Here is a 17,540-nt window from a genome sequence, read left to right on the forward strand (position 1 = left end):
CTTCAGGAAAGTCGACAGGGGGGGGGGGGGCTAGTGGAGTACTTCGTGACCACAGAGTGTGAACGTTGTGATCAGCTGTTTTAGCGCAGTTCTCCAGTGATGGGGGGAGTCTCTCTCCGCAGCCGGTTGGCGTAGTGTTGGCACAGTTCCCTTGTACAGACCGACGTTAACAGCAGCCCTGTCTGTGCACACGGAGACCGACTCTGTCGTCCGGTGATCTAACCGCCTTCTGGAAAAGCTTCACAAGTACGTCGGTACGCAAATGCACTTTGTGACACAAGTGACGGTGCGCATTTCAGATTACGCACATAACCTGTGTACCAGTTATGTGCACCCCTGTACCAGAGCCATATTATTACTATTATATGGCTCTGCCCTGAACTACAGCAAAAGTATTCTGCGTCGGGACTTCCTGCAACAACACCACGCCGTTATCAAAGATGTTCTATTGAGAAGACGATCACTACGTGACAAAAGTTTTCAAAACCGTGGCTGCTGAAATCAATCTTACTAACTGCTGTCTGTGCAATTTACTCCGCGCGAGTTGGCAGACTTTATTTTGCTTACTTTAACATCATTTTTCATGGTGGGGCTAAGCCATTTCTTGGTATGGGTGTAGCCTACCCCAGCCATACCCTGGCGCTGCCATTGGTGGCACGTATGGGGCGGGCCATTCTGCACATGCGTTAAATGCGTTAAATATTTTAACGCAATTCATTCAAAAATTAATTACCGCCATTAACGCGATAATTTTGACAGCACTAATTTTAAAGTGTGCTATTTAAGTTAATTATCATTACTCTCATAAATGTAATTTAAAAACGTAATATTGAGGGGAGGCAGTAGCCAGCAACACACAGATTGTAGATCAATGTGTGTGAAGCTGCATTTATCTGTCATGTGCAATACACACATAATTTCTCTAGATGTTACTGACTCTTGTTTTAATACCTTTATATGTTCACCTACTTTTATAATGTTGCTAATGTTTTAACATGGATGTGTACTTGTTTTTATATTTAAACGGGTTATGCCTCTAATGTTAGTCCACCCAATTTTTTTAATATATGTTTTCCTTTGATCTGCCTTGTACATTTCCCTGCTGTGAGACAAATAAAGGATTTCTGATTTTGCAGACAGAACAAAAGTTATATTTGTGAAAGCATACAGCAGGGGGCGCTGTGCACCGTGTGTTCAGTTGATAGCAAATACACTGCAGGAGAAAAAAAGTTAAACACTGTTTTAATTACAAGCTTAACCTTTTTTTCCCAAGCTAAACAAATCCTAAGACATCAACAACATGAAACTCAATAGTGCAACGATTTAACCTTCAATATCGCGTGCTGTTCAGAGGTGCAGTGTCATGTTCTAACAGTGTATTTCTGAATTTGCATTTTCACACACAACACGGACAGTGCGGAGGAATTCACCCGAGGGCTCCGTGAGATGAGCGACTCCTTTACCTATCTCTCCCATCTCTTTCACGTACAGTTCACTGTCCGCCAACTCCTTTGAATGACAATACGAGTTTGTGGGAGTCTGGCTGGCAGATTTTCAATGGGCTGAATAAAGTGTGATCTCTCGGCACTGTTAAGAAAACATTGCATAAAACATTAAGGAGACGGTCTGGCTGCGGGATTAAGGCTTTAGAGAGGCTAATGTGTTGCCAGCCTGTAGCATGATTGTGAGAACTAATGGACATGTTGCGTTTCTCACAGACAGTCCCTGAAGGCCTAACATGCTCAACTAGTGAACAGGTAAATGCAAATGTAAAGAGGAGAAAAAAACTCAGAGGTATGCGTGCATGGGCGCTCTTGGCTGAAGGCTTGGTTTTACCACGAATTCGCCTGGAGCACAAGAGAAGAGAAAGGGGGGGTGGGGGGGGGGGTGTAGTGGGGCCAATGGGAAGGCAGCTTCCAGCTCAGCTCTCTATAACTCTGTGTCACAGCAGAGGAGCGATGCCACAACTAAGTTACTTCAGCAGGGAAGGTTTCACTGGACTATCAGCTCTCTAAAGCCAATTCTTTATTGCGTTGTTTTTTTCTTGCTTTACGCACACACACAAATCCCCGAGTGGACTTTCGTTTGAAAGGGGCTGGAGGGGCTACTTTCAACATGAGCGCCGGACAGACGTATGAGAAGAAGATTGCGAGTATTTTGACCGATCTACCCGGATCTATGAGCTGCCACCCGAGCTCCAAGGACTCTCCTACTCTCCCCGAGTCTTCGGTGACGGACATGGGCTACTACAGCGGACAGACGGCGCCCAGCCACCACGAATACTATCAGAGCCAAGCGTACGGACAGCAAATGAACTCTTACCACCATCAGTTTAACCTGAACGGAATGGGAGCTGCTGGAGCGTACGCGACCAAATCTGAATACCCCTACACAAACAGCTACAGACAGTTCGGACATTACAACAGAGATCACCTGCAGGCATCACCTCCCTGCTCAGGTAAATATTGAGACATGCTTTATCTGTTTTAATGAGATGGTGTCTGCCTCCAAAGTGCGTGGTGTCATCATTAAAGAGCCCTGAAGGCCTCTGAAACAACACTGGGAAAAAAAATGCAGTGTTGAAAAATCTATTATCAATTAAAAATGTCCCTTTAGTTCTGAAAAATATGTATAGTAAAGTAGAAATATTAAAAATGCAGTTCTGCCTCAAGTCAACATTTTCTTTGCCTTTCATGTCCCCATCAATTCTACATCTCACGGCCCATGACATGTTCACTTGCCACATATCCTTAATTTATTATCTTTTGCAGGTACAAAACTAACATTTGTTTAGTCAAGCTTATGTTAATATGTGCCTGTGAATAAGCCACCCAATAACATCACTGCAATAAAACAATGATGGTTTGAATAAAGCTAATTATATTCACTCCTTCAGTTGTATTGGCTTGACAAATTGAAATTTATCATAATACAATTATCTTGTCTGATTTAAGTTTGGATTGTTGTTCTGTGGCACTTATAAATTGCCATACATATATCATTTTGACACAATATTTCAAAAAAATATCTTGTAAACATTTTTGCCGTTATGGTTTTGCTTTTATTTTGTTATGCTTAGAGTTTTACACTTTATGTCTGTTTTGATGGTTTATTTAATCAACATATTCTTCTGTAATTTCTAGTAAAAGAAGAGCCAGAGCCCGAGGTCCGCATGGTGAATGGAAAACCGAAAAAGATCCGCAAGCCGAGGACGATCTACTCCAGCTACCAGCTCGCGGCTCTGCAGAGGCGCTTCCAGAAGGCGCAGTACCTCGCGCTGCCCGAGCGCGCGGAGCTGGCGGCACAGCTCGGCCTCACTCAGACTCAGGTAAGCAGAAACACCTGATATTTTTCTAATTCATCAATACTCGTTATACATGCGAGTTAGGGCTTCCCAAATATGGCCAATTTGTTCTCTAATTATCCATCGCTGCGTAATTACGCACAGAATACAGAGCTTAATACTTTATGGATACAAACAATCAAATCTTCTTCAAATCTGAATTTTCTTTGCAAAACTATTATTTAAATGCATGGTAGGCTCCCATATATTTTAAAAACCTATGATTATACTTATTTTACACAACATTGTACACTTCAATACCGTATACTAAATGCCTGGTAGTAAATCGGGGTTAGTTATTTTACCCAATGACATTTTGACATGTTAACTGAAGGGGCTGGGATCGAACGTCTGACCAAATTATTGTTCTATTTTACCCCGCGTACACCTGCATTTTAAACCCCTTTTTCATTTAAATGTTCAGCTGCATTATAATTAATGTTCCCCCTCTTACTTTCCCAGGTCAAGATCTGGTTCCAGAACAGGAGATCCAAGTTCAAGAAGCTGTACAAGAACGGCGAGGTTCCCCTGGACCACAGTCCCGACGCCAGCGACTCAATGGCCTGTAACTCCCCTCAGTCCCCCGCAGTGTGGGACAACAGCACCCCCCAGAGCACCCCGATCAGCAGACCTCAGGTCCAGCCGCCGACGCACAGCTCGTCTCCGCCATACCTGGAGGATTATAACAACCACTGGTACCAGCAGGGATCCCACCTACAACATCCGGGCACCGTGCACCACCCCGTCCCGCAGCAAAGCGTGGGGGCCGTTTACTAACAAAGACTCAGGAGCACATTTATCTCCGCACTCTCTCCTAAAGACTCTGCAGAGCGAACTGGACCGGGAGCAGGCCTGAAGAGAAACTGTTTTTGGATGATCAAAAATGTTTCAGAACTGGGTTTACATTCACAAAGCACATAAGGGATTTCTGATCACTTGTGGCAGCATATTTAACGGACATCTGGCGTGGTTTTTTTAATTATTAAATTATTTATCGCTTCTGTTGTATTTTCTTTCACTCCTTTTATAAATGAATATGCATTTTTTTAAATAATTAGCATAACCACAAAGCGAATATTGTCAAAACCGTGCAGGTGATCCATGCTGCGTTCAAGTCATGTGTGTTTGTAAAGAGCGCGTACAAAGAGAACTCAGGTCATATTTATATGGATTTGTACAAAACGTCGAAGGTTGTAAATATGTGTTTATATGCAGAAACCACTATGACGATATTTGTTTGAAACGGAACGACTGCACTGTGGTGCCTCCATTCTCATGCTCATGTAATTAGTCCACGTGTTGCCTTCTTGTCAATTGAATAAAGATGTTAATTGCACGGTGTGTGTCGAGCCCCTTTATAAACAGATGATTTAAAGATTCAGGACAGATAATCAAATGTCGAGTTATTCTAAACAATGCAAAGACAGCCAAGAAAATGTGAAGTAATTTCTCCTTTTTATATATTTTAAATATTTAAGAATATGTATATCTATAACTTTGAATTACTTAGTTTAAAAGATGCTTGCAATAAAATAAGGGTTTATTCAGAATGTTGCTTATTATCAAAAACACTTACAAACTTTTACAACGTGTATAATAACTATTTAATTATAATGCAGATGAACAAATAACATGTTTGTTCAATTTTATAGGCAGGAGATTATAGTGGCAGTGTTTAAATATGTTGTATAAATGCCGTTAATTAAGATTTATCCTGATTTAACGATAATTAATTTAAGTTGTTTTACAGAATTAATGCTAAAAACCAAACACTTGCATGAAAAAAAAAGCGATTATTATTACTGTATATGTTGTATACATATATTTTATTCTGCAATTGTTGCAGCATGAGAGCTGCGTGCAAAGCGCTGCAGTAGGAGGCGACACACCAGCAGACATGTTGGAGTCACTCTGTTTTATTGCTATTCTGCTGCCAGATCACAGAGAGAGAGAGAGAGAGAGAGAGAGAGAGAGAGAGAGGGGGGGGGGGGGGGGTAAAGGCGGGGGATAAGCAAGACGGTTGCCGAAGGGGATCTCGCTCACACTCACGCACACAGCAGGATGGATAGAAACGCTGCCAAATATCGACACCACAACCCTCTTTCATTTTCTGAGTGCTTCACCTCAGACAGTAGGTCTCATGTTGTTGGATTTGGCAAAGCAGAGTCATAAAAAGTGAAGGTTTCTTTTTTAAATACAATTGGGGTCAGGGCCAAGGGTCGTTCATGTCATGACGTATTTTGTTTACAATATTTAAAGTGTTTAAAAAACAATAACATTGAAAAGAAGAGGGTTAAACAAAAGGTGCTCCAGGGTGATAAACCGCCTAATTAGATTACACGAGACACCTTGGGAATACACTGATATTAATGAAGTGAGAGGTGTTGAATAAACAGGACAACTATAATGAGACAGTCACAGTCTCTTTAAAACAAATCACAACCTCCCTTTCCGTGTTTTCACAACCGTAATGACGGTAGACAATAACCGCACAAAGTCTGCATTATTAAATATGCGGCACTAACAGTTACATGATGGAGAAAACCGCTTATGGCGATCTTATCCACATGGACCACCAAGGCGCCATTACGCACCGAGAGAAAATGTGCCCGCGGTTTATAGGCCGACCTTTTCTACTGCTTTTAGTAACTACAAAGGTATGTGCTCGTGACTGGAGGTGTTACTGTGTCACTGCAATAAGAGCAATTAAAATGTGGAGTTAGATCCACATATAAAGCCATCAACGTTTAGAGTGTGACTTGCGTTTTATTTCCCCCAAATAGGATATTTGTGGGTTGACTTTTTAAGGAATAAACATTATGGATAAAGTCCTACTACTCGAATGATTATCAAATCTTGGTCCAATAAAGTTCGGGATATATTTGTCAAAATTAAATGAATTTGCATATTTTTTGTAGACTTACATCATGAAATAAATCATATATGATTAAGATATATATTTAAATGTATACATAATTAATTTAGGCACATATTTTGTAATCTTGAGTCTGCCTTGTGCCGTTTTATTTGTATAATTATTTCATATGAGCATATGACTGAAAAACGAAATAAAATACCAAGCCAAAACACGTTTTAAGGATGTTCAGTTATCAGAGTTATAACACTCTACAATCCATATTAATTGATATAAAATAATATTTTATTTATACATAATTTATTTTAAGATTAATACATTTGGACGAAGACTAAACTTCATAATTTTATATTCTTATTTAATTGCATATCTGCGTCCCTTTGACATCTGTGACATATTTATTGTAAAAAGCACTGTACACATTTTCTACCAAACCTCACACACATTCTTTCAACATTTACCAGAAAAGAATTCCCATTCCCTAATGTCCCTGCTTTACTTTGTTCCCCTGAACTCAACACCAGTTGTCTACAGCATCACTCACCATCTCAGTGCACTGTGCTGATTTGACAAAGGCACCATGAGTACTATTGCCTTTTAATATCAATGAAATCTCATCAAGAGTACATGTGACCTCCCCTCGGGGGCCCCTCAGCGTGTGTGGCCCATGAGCCGAGGTTGTCAGGGGAAACATTTGTGCCGAAGACAAACGTGTGTTCGCTACAGGCTGCACTTGTGTGTGTGGGCTTGTCAGGCGTGTCCATATATGTCATCTCTGAACATTAACAAGTGTAAGTAGCCATCGAGGTGGTGCTGAACTGTTGAACTTGAATGCGATCCTGCGTGGCACAACATCACAGCTCCCTAAATAGAGCCGGGGCCCGGGCCCTTCGTCCTTCTCCCCTGCAACGGTCAACAGAGTGGTGTCGGCACTTGTCTCTGGGGGTGCAGCGATATGGGTTGAGATGGAGGTCGGGGGCTGAAATGCGTCCACACAAAGACTCGCAGCAGCTGTCCAACACTTAGTCCGAGCCCGGGCCCTGCCTCGGCTGCATTAGGATCACTCACTCTCTCCATTTCCATGTAAACTGGGATGAAATGACGGGAGAATGGCATCCTTGACAGCTGTGGACTCGTGAACCTTTGCTGACCTGAGGCCATGGCCGCACTGTGCGGATACTCATCCTGATAAAGTTAGGGTTCAGTCACCTTGACCAAAGCTACAGAAATCTGAAATCAGTTCCATGAGTGATAAATGATCCATGTATCAAAACCATGACTCAGATATACTCCAACTTTGTATGTTTCACCTGGGATCATGCTACAGGCCAGTGTTTTGTCTGAAATCCTCTTGACAAACAGGCAAACAAACCCAACTGAAAACAGTTCCTCCATGGCTGAGATAATAAACAAAAAGAAGGGCGCTCTGAAGCCAAGACCTCAACCAAGACTTCCATGAGTGAAAAATGATCTGTGTATCCAAACCATGATTCAGATCCACTCCAAACTTCAGTGGGTTCTTCCTTGCACCATGCTACACCTTTCCAACAACATCAAAATCAGGTCAGTATGTTGTTGAAATACACACAAACATGCCGTTCTGCTTGCCAAACTGCACCCCCCCCCCCCCCCCATCATGCCTCAAACTAAGTCAAGCCTTCCTTCAGATGAAACCAAATCATGCATTCACCCTCTCTAACAAGGGAGCTGCTCACAATTACCCAAGATGTCGGATCACTCGAGTTAATAACAATAATCACCCCTGAGACCTGCTCTGCCATTGGCCGATCCAAAGCAACTGGGATTTAATTACCAGCTATTTCCCCTCTTATTGCTATCCTGGAATTAAAATCAGACACCTCGTATCTGATCACCCCGCCGACCGCTGCATTGATACAATCACACCCGCCCTCATCATTACCCTTCACCTATCCCGCAGCCTTGTCTATTAAACCAGGAGCCTTTTCGCTTTCCCTTCAATCCGCCTGCGTGATAATTGGCCTGTTTGAAAGGTCTTACTGCCTGTCCAACTCCACAAGCCATTATTCTAATCTGGAGATGTGAAATTGCCTATAATTTCCCCTGATGCCCCGTCACTTGCCTCTTCTTCCCCCGGCCCGCGCGCTTGTTTAACAAGGCACGTAATGATCAGGAATGGGGGAAAAGGGCACGAGGGTGTATGTGTATATAAAGAAGGAGATGTTAATGTAACACAATGCTTGCCGTTATGTGAGAAAAGCAGCTCCAAGGAGAGAAAACACGCGGCTCTGATGTGGCTTTTGTTCTTCAGAGAAACACACAGCTGGTGTTGGAGCTCCTGAACAAGGCTGCACCTCTCTAAGGTAAGACAGGACCGTGTGTGTGTGTGTGTGTGTGTGTGTGTGTGTGTGTGTGTGTGTGTGTGTGTGTGTGTGTGTGTGTGTGTGTGTGTGTGTGTGTGTGTGTGCGTGTGTGTGCGTGTGTGACGCTTTGTCTGGCATGTTGCTTTGAAGGTGTACTTAGATTGGATTTGCTGTACAAACAGTGTGTTTTTATATTAAAGCTAACACAATTCTCTGTAAGTTTCACTGTCCTTTCTATGAGGACAAGACAATACTTTACAGTAAAACTATCTTCATTTATGTTGATTCGTTTTTGCTGGATGACTATATAAAAAGTACATTTTTGCTTTATGGAGTTGTCCTTGTTTACCTCTTGCTTGGGAGAGGAAGGAATACCAAGTTATTTAACGCAACGCAATAAAATAACGTGTGACTTTGCAATGAATTGAAATCTTTGACCACTGGAAACATGTTTTTGGTGCCTTGTGAACCGGAAGGGCTGGGTACAAGGCACGAGATAATTGATTGAGGTTAAACATGTAAGAAACACTGTTACAGATTGGATGTCATGACCCTTTAAATGACTTCACACAGAGCTACACGTGTAATACAAATATTCTGTATTTTAACAGATTCACAGTTTAAGTAATACAAGGAAAGGATATCTCCCTGCAACAGCGTGCATGATTGGTTGGTTATTGTTGTAATCCCTACGTGGGTGACATCAGATTGCACCTAATGTCTGCCAGACAGCTAACAGGGCAGAGTGATCAATGGTGAAGACAAAAATAAGTCACTGGATGTTTCTTTATCCACTATCCAACTTCATTAATCACAACTCTGCTCCTCATTCAATCAGGGGCACCAGACAGGATTCATGCCGTGTTTGCAGAGATATAAACAGATAACTCTCCGTGTTTAAACAGTGCAAGTGCGATAATGGGCGAATCAGCGCAAACGACTGTAAATCAGGCGCCGTTTATTGGAGAAATAGCTTTCACCATTTAACAGCGCGTTTTCTGCTTGAGATCACTCCAGACGAGGGTGGAGGAAAAGATCGTTAAAATACTGGTTTGCACGTATTTTCTCGTGTGTTCTTATCCAAGGTGATAAGGACATTTGTTTTTAAAATATACGCACTTTAGATGTTAAACATGTTTGTTTAAGATATAATTTATAGACTATATATTTAAAATGTGTTGAAATATCAAACTGTTTTGTTGTTGCAAAGACATAAACATGCAGAAACAACAGTTGGAAACCACGTGTGGTCATTTGTCCGTGCGTAAAAGTTAAACAGCGAACCACTGTGCGTAAAGGTGGCACCCCACATCCCCTTTGGTTCACCACGATGGGAACTATATTTTCGCCGATGAAAGCCTTTCAAATGTCATGCAATGATAATAAAACATGACCAAAAATGTTGACACTGGGGAGGATCTAACCAACCCATATTTGTTGTTATTCCTTGAAGGAATCAATCAGCAGGTGTTTTGACAACACGTTACGAAACCCAAGCAGTATGTTAAGTGTTCGTCCATTGCGTAAGGAGTGTTAATGGACGAAAAACAGCTGATGTCACAGCTATGGATTATAGCACGAGCCAAACTGTGGGTGGTTTTGAAAACTCTGCTCATTACAGCAAGCCAGTCTCGCTGTATGTATACGCGTTTATTCTAAGTCTTGATGCCACACATTTATATTTATTTTTCACTGTTTGATCGATACAATCACATCTATATTCGTCTTTAGAAATATTGTCTGCAGACCCCTCTCGGGCACATGTTGGACCACACAGATGAACGCCAAAAAGTAGACCAATCCACACAATATATTTCTTTGAAAGTCTTTATCCAGATTCCCATTTTAAACTGCACACTTAGTCCACATTTCAGAGAGTTCTGCAGCAGAAGTTGCAGCGATATTATAACAAACCTAAAAAATATATATATTTGAAACCTGGTCGAATTTTGCTGTGTTGAATTTAATTCCAAAACGCACACGAAATACACAGAATATAAACAAGATCTATTAAAAACACACATTTAAACACAATCCAGTTCTGAGAGGAGGAGGGGGGGGGGGGGGGGGCTCGATATAGAACCAGGAAGTTCATTGTGATGCCCGCGCGCCACACCAATAACAATCCACTCACATCATCTGAGGCCGGGGCATCGCATCCTGGTGGGGGTGGTGGTGGTGGTGGTTTGGATACCAGTGACCAAAAGTGTTCATGTAGTTGTTCGGGTGCATTTGGGCCCCTTTGTTCGCCATGGAGACCTCCCAGAGCTGGGGGTGGCCGGGGGAGCACGGGGAGATGGAACTCGTGCTGTGGAGATGCTCCCCCTCTGACCCACTGCCATGCTTCATGATCTTTTTATACTTGGATCGCTTATTCTGAAACCATATTTTCACCTAAAAAGAGAGAAAATGCGCATAAGTGTCACTGCGGTGAAGAATCAGCACTCATAAAAACAAGATTATACCGCAAATGGCCTTTTATTCGCGTATTTACCACTCAATTAAACGCTTTTGGGCCTCAAGTGAATATTGGGAGGGCTTATTCTGAAACCACATTTTCACCCAAAAAGAAAATGCGCATAATTGTCACTGCGGTAAAACTGCTGCTAAATAACTTGCATTGTTTAGATTGTGTTAGTTGTGGGCTGGCCTATCAAAGTACACTGACTTAAATCTGTATATTAATATTGTATATTTAATAGATATGGTATTTTCACTGTTGATATAGGCCTACTGATCGGTCTATCATGACTTACAGTGTTTATACATATATTTGCTTGTTTATTTTGTATTTGATGTATGTTTTTAATTCACATTGCTTGTCTATATGCTGCTGAGACAAATGAATTTCACAATAAAAGTATATCTTATCTTTATTTTAACAATCAGCAATAATGTAGAGGAAAAATACCGCACGTGGCCTTTTATTAGCATATTTACCGGTCAATTAAACCCCTTTGTGCCTCAAGTGAATATCGGGAACAATAAAAGCCTCATAACTCTCCTCTTCTTTGTGTTGTGTTCCCGCGAATCCCAGGCCTGCTCCCGCTGCATTGTTCGCCATTCAGCGTCATGTTTAAGTGCCATTAAAACTTAGCCCTCTTATTCTTCGCTGCTTTATGACTCCAATGGAGCACGTGTGTGACAGCAACAAACCGAGACTAAACGGCATTTTGAAATTAAAACACAGCCTTAAAGGGTGCTGTGGTAGGTCGCTAAATATTTCTGCTGATTCCAAAATAAGATGGCTATTGTCACGCGAGAACAATGGTGGGAATATTCATAAAGTGCGTTAAAAGGGCCAAATAAAACACTCTATAAAGACAAGAGGAACAAAAGCATGTGAGATCATTGTTGAGTTAGAGAGATTAAGAAAAATATGCACGAGGCAGTTAAGATGAATGAGTTAAACAGTTTGTTTCTCTTATTTTGAAAGTTTAAACAAAAGCCAAAAGGCATCAAAAGACCTTTTTATGTCCAAGTTTAGAATAAGAGGACAACGACACGTGCACGTGTCTCTAACATATGCTTACTCGTGCTCGTCAAATTATTCCCATGATGCCTTTTTTCTTTTAAATGTTCAGCATTTCCAAACGTGTTATTTACACAATGCGAGTAAAGACGTATTTTCACAAGTGTAATTTCAATTAAAAAGCGGTAAATAAATGATAATAAAGTTTATAAGGAAGTGCATTATTTGTAAAATATTTTAAAAGGTGACACACCGATTTCTTCAGACCTTTTTCTTATAATAATTGTGTAACATGTGCCTTGCTTCATTCTCAGAGAGCATTTCAAGGCCCAGGGTTGACAAAGGGAATACAGCCACGAAATTAAGCACAGTAAATAAGACCTGCATTAAAGGATCGAGTTACAAATCACAACAATTTGGTTCCTCATTTGATCTGCTCAAGCTCCTTGATCCTTAAATAATGCAGCAATAAGGGGTTTCCTTTCCGAGTGTTTCAACATCCACTTTCTCTCAGTCATGTTTGATTTAAATTAGATTAGATTCACTCTAGTCTCTACATATAAACATTTGCCATTTAAGATAGCCATTACATTTTAAATATCGGAGTGCCTGGTATTTCTGGCAGAATAATATAGTGAGATTATTTAACAAACGTATTTTTTATTAAATATTAACTATAGGATTATATTGTGCATATCTTTGACCACACACTATCTGCTACTACAATACTTAAGACTGTAAACACTTCGTAAAATAAAACTGTACAATATTTACTTTTTTACAATGTATTAATGTTATTGGCTGCTATCTCTTTTTATACGTTCACTTACTACTATCCTGCTATTTTTCGTACCTTTAATGTGTCTTACTTTTAATTATATAGTTTAACGTTTTAAAGTGAGCTTGCCTTTTTATTTATTATGTTAGCAAACATCTTTTGATTCCGTATTTTATCTGCTTTGTCCTCTATGCAGGAGCAATGTTCATTTCCCCGCGGTGGGACGAATATAATTATATGTTTCCCTGATGCATTCAGGAGCCCATGGCGAGTTCAAGGCCCACCTGAGTCTGGGTGAGTCCCATTTTGGCCGCCAGGTCCGCGCGCTCCGGCAGGGCCAGGTACTGGGTCTCCTGGAAGCGCTGGTGCAGGGCCTGCAGCTGCAGACTGGAGTAGATGGTGCGGGGCTTCCGGATCTTCTTCCCCTTTCCGTTCAGACGGATGTCCCTGCCTTCAATCACCGTGGACTTCTCCCGCTCTGCTGAAGGGATAGTGGAATAATGGGAGGTTTTAATATTTATCTCTAGGTCAAAACTAAAATATGTAACATTTGAGAGTAAAATAAGACAGACAACAACATCTGGAACAACATTAGCATGGTTTTAATTTGACAGATTTACTACACATAGGAATTATAATGCCTGACAGGCTCCACACTGCATGCTATAACACATCATTCCAGGGCCTTAAATCCCTGAAACATGACTTTGAACTAACTATCATATTAAAGCTTCACAATGCTTTAAACGTCTAGTTTTATTAAATCACACAGAGATGAAAGGCCTGCTGTTTTCTGGAATGGTGTTCTTGAATGTTTCGCTAACAATGAGGGTAAAGGTTCTTGAAGTATGTACATGGGGTTATCATTGAAATTACCCAACACAAATTATCGTCAATAAAAATTAATGGCAGCATGTGCCTTCATCATATAACAAGAAGAGGGAGCATCCCTGAGAGGCGGTGGTTGGCTGCTGGGCCTTGTTTGGACACGGTGGTGACGTCCATGCCTTAATTAACTTTTAATACACCATATTCAATATGCCAGGGGGAATAACTCATGTTGATATACCTAGGCCTACTTAACATTCAAGTGATTTTTCGTACTGGGAAAATATTAGAGGGATTATCGCCCTGTGCGTAATTACACATGGGGCCAACATCAGAGTGTTATAGCCATTAATGATACAGTTTAGAACCGAACACTTGATTTGACTTTCCCACATACCTGTGTGCTCCAACCTGCCGTGGGCCAGGCTGCTGCTGTTGCTGTGGTTGTTGTGCTGGTAGGACATGTACGCGGACGGGGGATGAGAGTTCCCAGCGCCGGGGTAGGCGTATCCCAAAGATCGGCCATAGGACGCGCTGCCAGGAAAAGGACTTTCGTGCTGGGAATGTCCAGCAGCATGCACGCCGTGAACGGGGTAAATATGAGAGAGTGCCGGGGAGTGCTGCTGGTGTCCCAGATGTCCGTGGCCAAATTCTAGGAAGGCCGATTTGGAGGGGTCTGAGGCACTCAGACTGTCAGGAGGCATGAAACCCATAGACATCATTAGCTAATACGCGAGTCCATAAAGCCGTCGCTCTGAAGACGTTCTCATGAGTTCTCTCGGTCAAACTCTGAACAAATCCACACTTAAGTCCAACGCTCTTCTGGTGAAAACAGGTTTCCCGCTGTAATACGTTACAGAGTGCATGTTCACAAGTGTTTTAAGAGGCAAGAAAAATCGAATAAAAGCGAAAGCGATCCTTCTTTACATCATTGGAGGAGCTGACATGGCTTTCAAACACCTCCTGCCTGCGGAGCCTCACACACTCTGCTCGGCCTCTGATTGGTGCTCAGCAGCCGGCTGTCACTGGCGCTCCGCCATTAACCTCATTAACATGGGGCCCTCCTCCTCATACATTATGAACATATTTAGCTATATGTAGAAATTGTATTTGGGTTTTCTAGAATGCCATCAAGTTGATTATTCCATTTTGTTGAAATACGTAAAATGTCAGATTTCATATTATCTGTATTTCCTTTAAAAACATAGCTGATCTATAAAAGATGTAACACATTAGGGGTCTTAAGGCTTATTTGATTTTTGATTTCATTTCTTACTTGACACGTTTTTAGTTTTTGCATGTGACAAACTGTTCAATAATCAGGACACAGATTTTCCCAATACTATATTAGAAATATAATATAAAGGGGATTAGGAGTGACATTATATGCATCTAATCTGGATAACAGTTTAACAAAATAGTCTAATAATAATAATAACTTGTGTTAATAACTCAAATAACAATCTTTTTTTTCTTGTTTCGTTTACAAAATTGACACTCCCCTTAATACTCTTCAAACTCTTTCCGTTATTTCAATAATAGTTTTGTGTTGTAATCATTCATGACGTTTTTGGAAACTAGGAATTGATTCAAACGAAAACTACAAACAGGTGATTTTATGATTTTCGACATTGTAATTAAATATTAATATAATGTAATTGAGGTTAATGAAAGATTCACGTTGCCTCTTATAAATGTATAAAGTCACGGTGACTCTAAAGTCTCGCGATCACTGAGAAATCATCTCCTTTTTTTTTTAAACAAGATTTATGGACATCGCCTGCATAAACAAGAAAGAAAATCAAAGGCCCATATGGCCACATCATTACATAAGCATGCTTTGTCAAACTCAGGCTTGTTTCACGGAGGACAGCTTTAAATCTCCTCCTCAATCCCAGTCTCAACATAAATCAGACAGATTAGGGGGTAACTGATGCACAGTAACCATCATTACAAATCAGTGCATCAGGATATAAATTACACAAAAAGTTGGATTTGTACACTTTCAAGAACAAACATGGAAAAGGTTGTAAATCAAAAGTAAGGCAAGTTGAGTTTTTATTCTTTAGGTTCCCATTTGATGTACCAAAATGTCTTGTCTGTGTGTCTTCAATACAAATATACACAAAAGAATTAGTAACACAAAACGTGGCTGGAAAAAAAGCTTAATTGTTTATTTTACTACTCTTAAAACGAATTAGGATGAAGATTTGAGCTTGAAGAAGACAGAAGAATGACAAACTCTGAATGCGTTAAATTCAATATAAAATACTAATCCAACATGTCACTATTTCTTACTAAATGTCAGGCTTTATATATATTAAAAAAAAAGCAAACATAAGAGAAGACGGAGTGGCACAGACTGCAGAGTCAGCAAACACAAGGTGCATGTGAATATTCTGCGGGGGAGAAAATAGTGACCAGAGGCTCAAAGAGCAGCCCTGTCTCCATTTCTCACCCCGTGTTGACTCACTCTCAAGCAGAGTAAATCCACAACACAGTGGGAGGAGAAACAGAGTGGATTTCCTTCCAGTGAGGACAGTGACCATGTGTTGCAGTTCGATACAGATTTCTCTCAGCTGAATCATATGAGCTGCAGTGAAAGTGTTTGGTGGGTTGATGGTGGTGCTTTGCTGCTGTCCAACCCCCTCATTTTGGTCATGTCCTCCCTGCCTGCAACTACTGGGAATCCCAAAAGAAGGCCTTCTGGGGGCTGGGCTGCTTCCCGACTCCCCACAGGCCTCAGCCAAAGCCAGCCAGAACAAAGCCACATATTATTATCATAGTCAACATTTCGGTCACTAAGAAGAAAGGTTGCGGAGAGGCCAGTTTCATGTTGTGGCCGCGAGATTTACACATAAAGCCTCACAGCTGGAGATCATCACTGGGAAATTATATCGTACGGTGGCTATTAGGAGCAGCAGCATTATCGTGTTGGGATTATGGGAGCAGTATTTTGCAAACAGTGGCTGACTGCTAAAGCAGCAGGTGTTAACTTTAGAGCATAAACTGAAAAAACTGACTTTAATTAAATGGTTAGGTTAGTTGAAAGTAATAATATTAAGTTGAACCTGATATTTAAACGTAATAGTATTGCTTTCAACTAACCTAATGCAGTTTAGTTGAACTCTGTTGAGATGATATATTTAATTAAAGGGAAAACAACCTTTAACACAATACCCTAATACTAATAATAACTGCTGCTAATAACTCAAATTAAGTTCAATTTTCGACTTGTTTTGTTGAAATTGACGCACAAAGCCACATATTATAGTAAAAATGTTGGTCACAAGGAAGAAAGGTTGCAGTTTCATATTGTGGCCGTGAGATTCACACATAAATCCTCGCAGCTGAAGGTCATCACTTGGAAATTATATCAAACTGGGCTATTAAGCAGCATTGGGATTATGGTAGCAGCATTTGGCAAACAGTGGCTGACTGCTAAAGCAGCAGGTGTTAACTTTAGAGCCTAAACTGAAAAAACTGACTTTAATTAAATGGTTAGGTTAGTTGAAAGTAATAATATTAAGTTGAACCTGATATTTAAACGTAATAGTATTGCTTTCAACTAACCTAATGCAGTTATCTGGACTCTGTTGAGATGATATATTTAATTAAAGTCAGCTTTTTCAGTCATGAGTGGGAAAACAACCTTTAACACAATAACCTACCAATAATAACTGTTGCTAATAACTCAAATTAAGTTCAAATTTGTCCTTGTTTTGTTGAAATTGACGCACAAAGCCACATATTATAGTAAAAATGTTGGTCACAAGGAAGAAAGGTTGCAGTTTCATATTGTGGCCGTGAGATTCACACATAAATCCTCACAGCTGCGGTCAGCACTTGGACATTATATCGCACTGGGCTATTAGAAGCAGCATTGGGATTATGGTAGCAGC

General features: G+C 40.8%; 2 protein-coding genes across 3 annotated transcripts; one reads left to right on the top strand and one right to left on the bottom strand.

The window, feature by feature from the left end:
• Positions 1 to 1,987: 1,987 nt before the first annotated feature.
• dlx3b (distal-less homeobox 3b) lies at positions 1,988 to 4,634 on the top strand. Its single transcript, XM_034106801.1, has 3 exons — positions 1,988 to 2,458; positions 3,144 to 3,328; positions 3,806 to 4,634. Exons 1-3 carry the CDS (start codon positions 2,116 to 2,118, stop codon positions 4,118 to 4,120), a joined length of 843 nt encoding a protein of 280 aa, XP_033962692.1. The 5' UTR covers positions 1,988 to 2,115; the 3' UTR covers positions 4,121 to 4,634.
• Positions 4,635 to 10,408: 5,774 nt separating this feature from the next.
• Positions 10,409 to 14,590, bottom strand: dlx4b (distal-less homeobox 4b). Of its 2 annotated transcripts, none has more exons than XM_034106806.1 (3): positions 14,036 to 14,590; positions 13,095 to 13,288; positions 10,409 to 10,954 (listed from the first exon to the last, which is right to left on the bottom strand). In XM_034106806.1, the coding sequence occupies exons 1-3, from the start codon at positions 14,358 to 14,360 to the stop codon at positions 10,691 to 10,693; spliced, it is 783 nt and encodes a 260-aa protein (XP_033962697.1). In that variant the 5' UTR covers positions 14,361 to 14,590; the 3' UTR covers positions 10,409 to 10,690. The 2 variants fall into 2 exon arrangements, with proteins under 2 accessions (XP_033962697.1, XP_033962696.1); XM_034106805.1 differs by having other exon boundaries at positions 13,095 to 13,291.
• Positions 14,591 to 17,540: the final 2,950 nt, after the last annotated feature.

Source organism: Pseudochaenichthys georgianus, chromosome 19 (genome assembly GCF_902827115.2).
Source record: "Pseudochaenichthys georgianus chromosome 19, fPseGeo1.2, whole genome shotgun sequence".
Classification (NCBI taxonomy): domain Eukaryota; kingdom Metazoa; phylum Chordata; class Actinopteri; order Perciformes; family Channichthyidae; genus Pseudochaenichthys; species Pseudochaenichthys georgianus.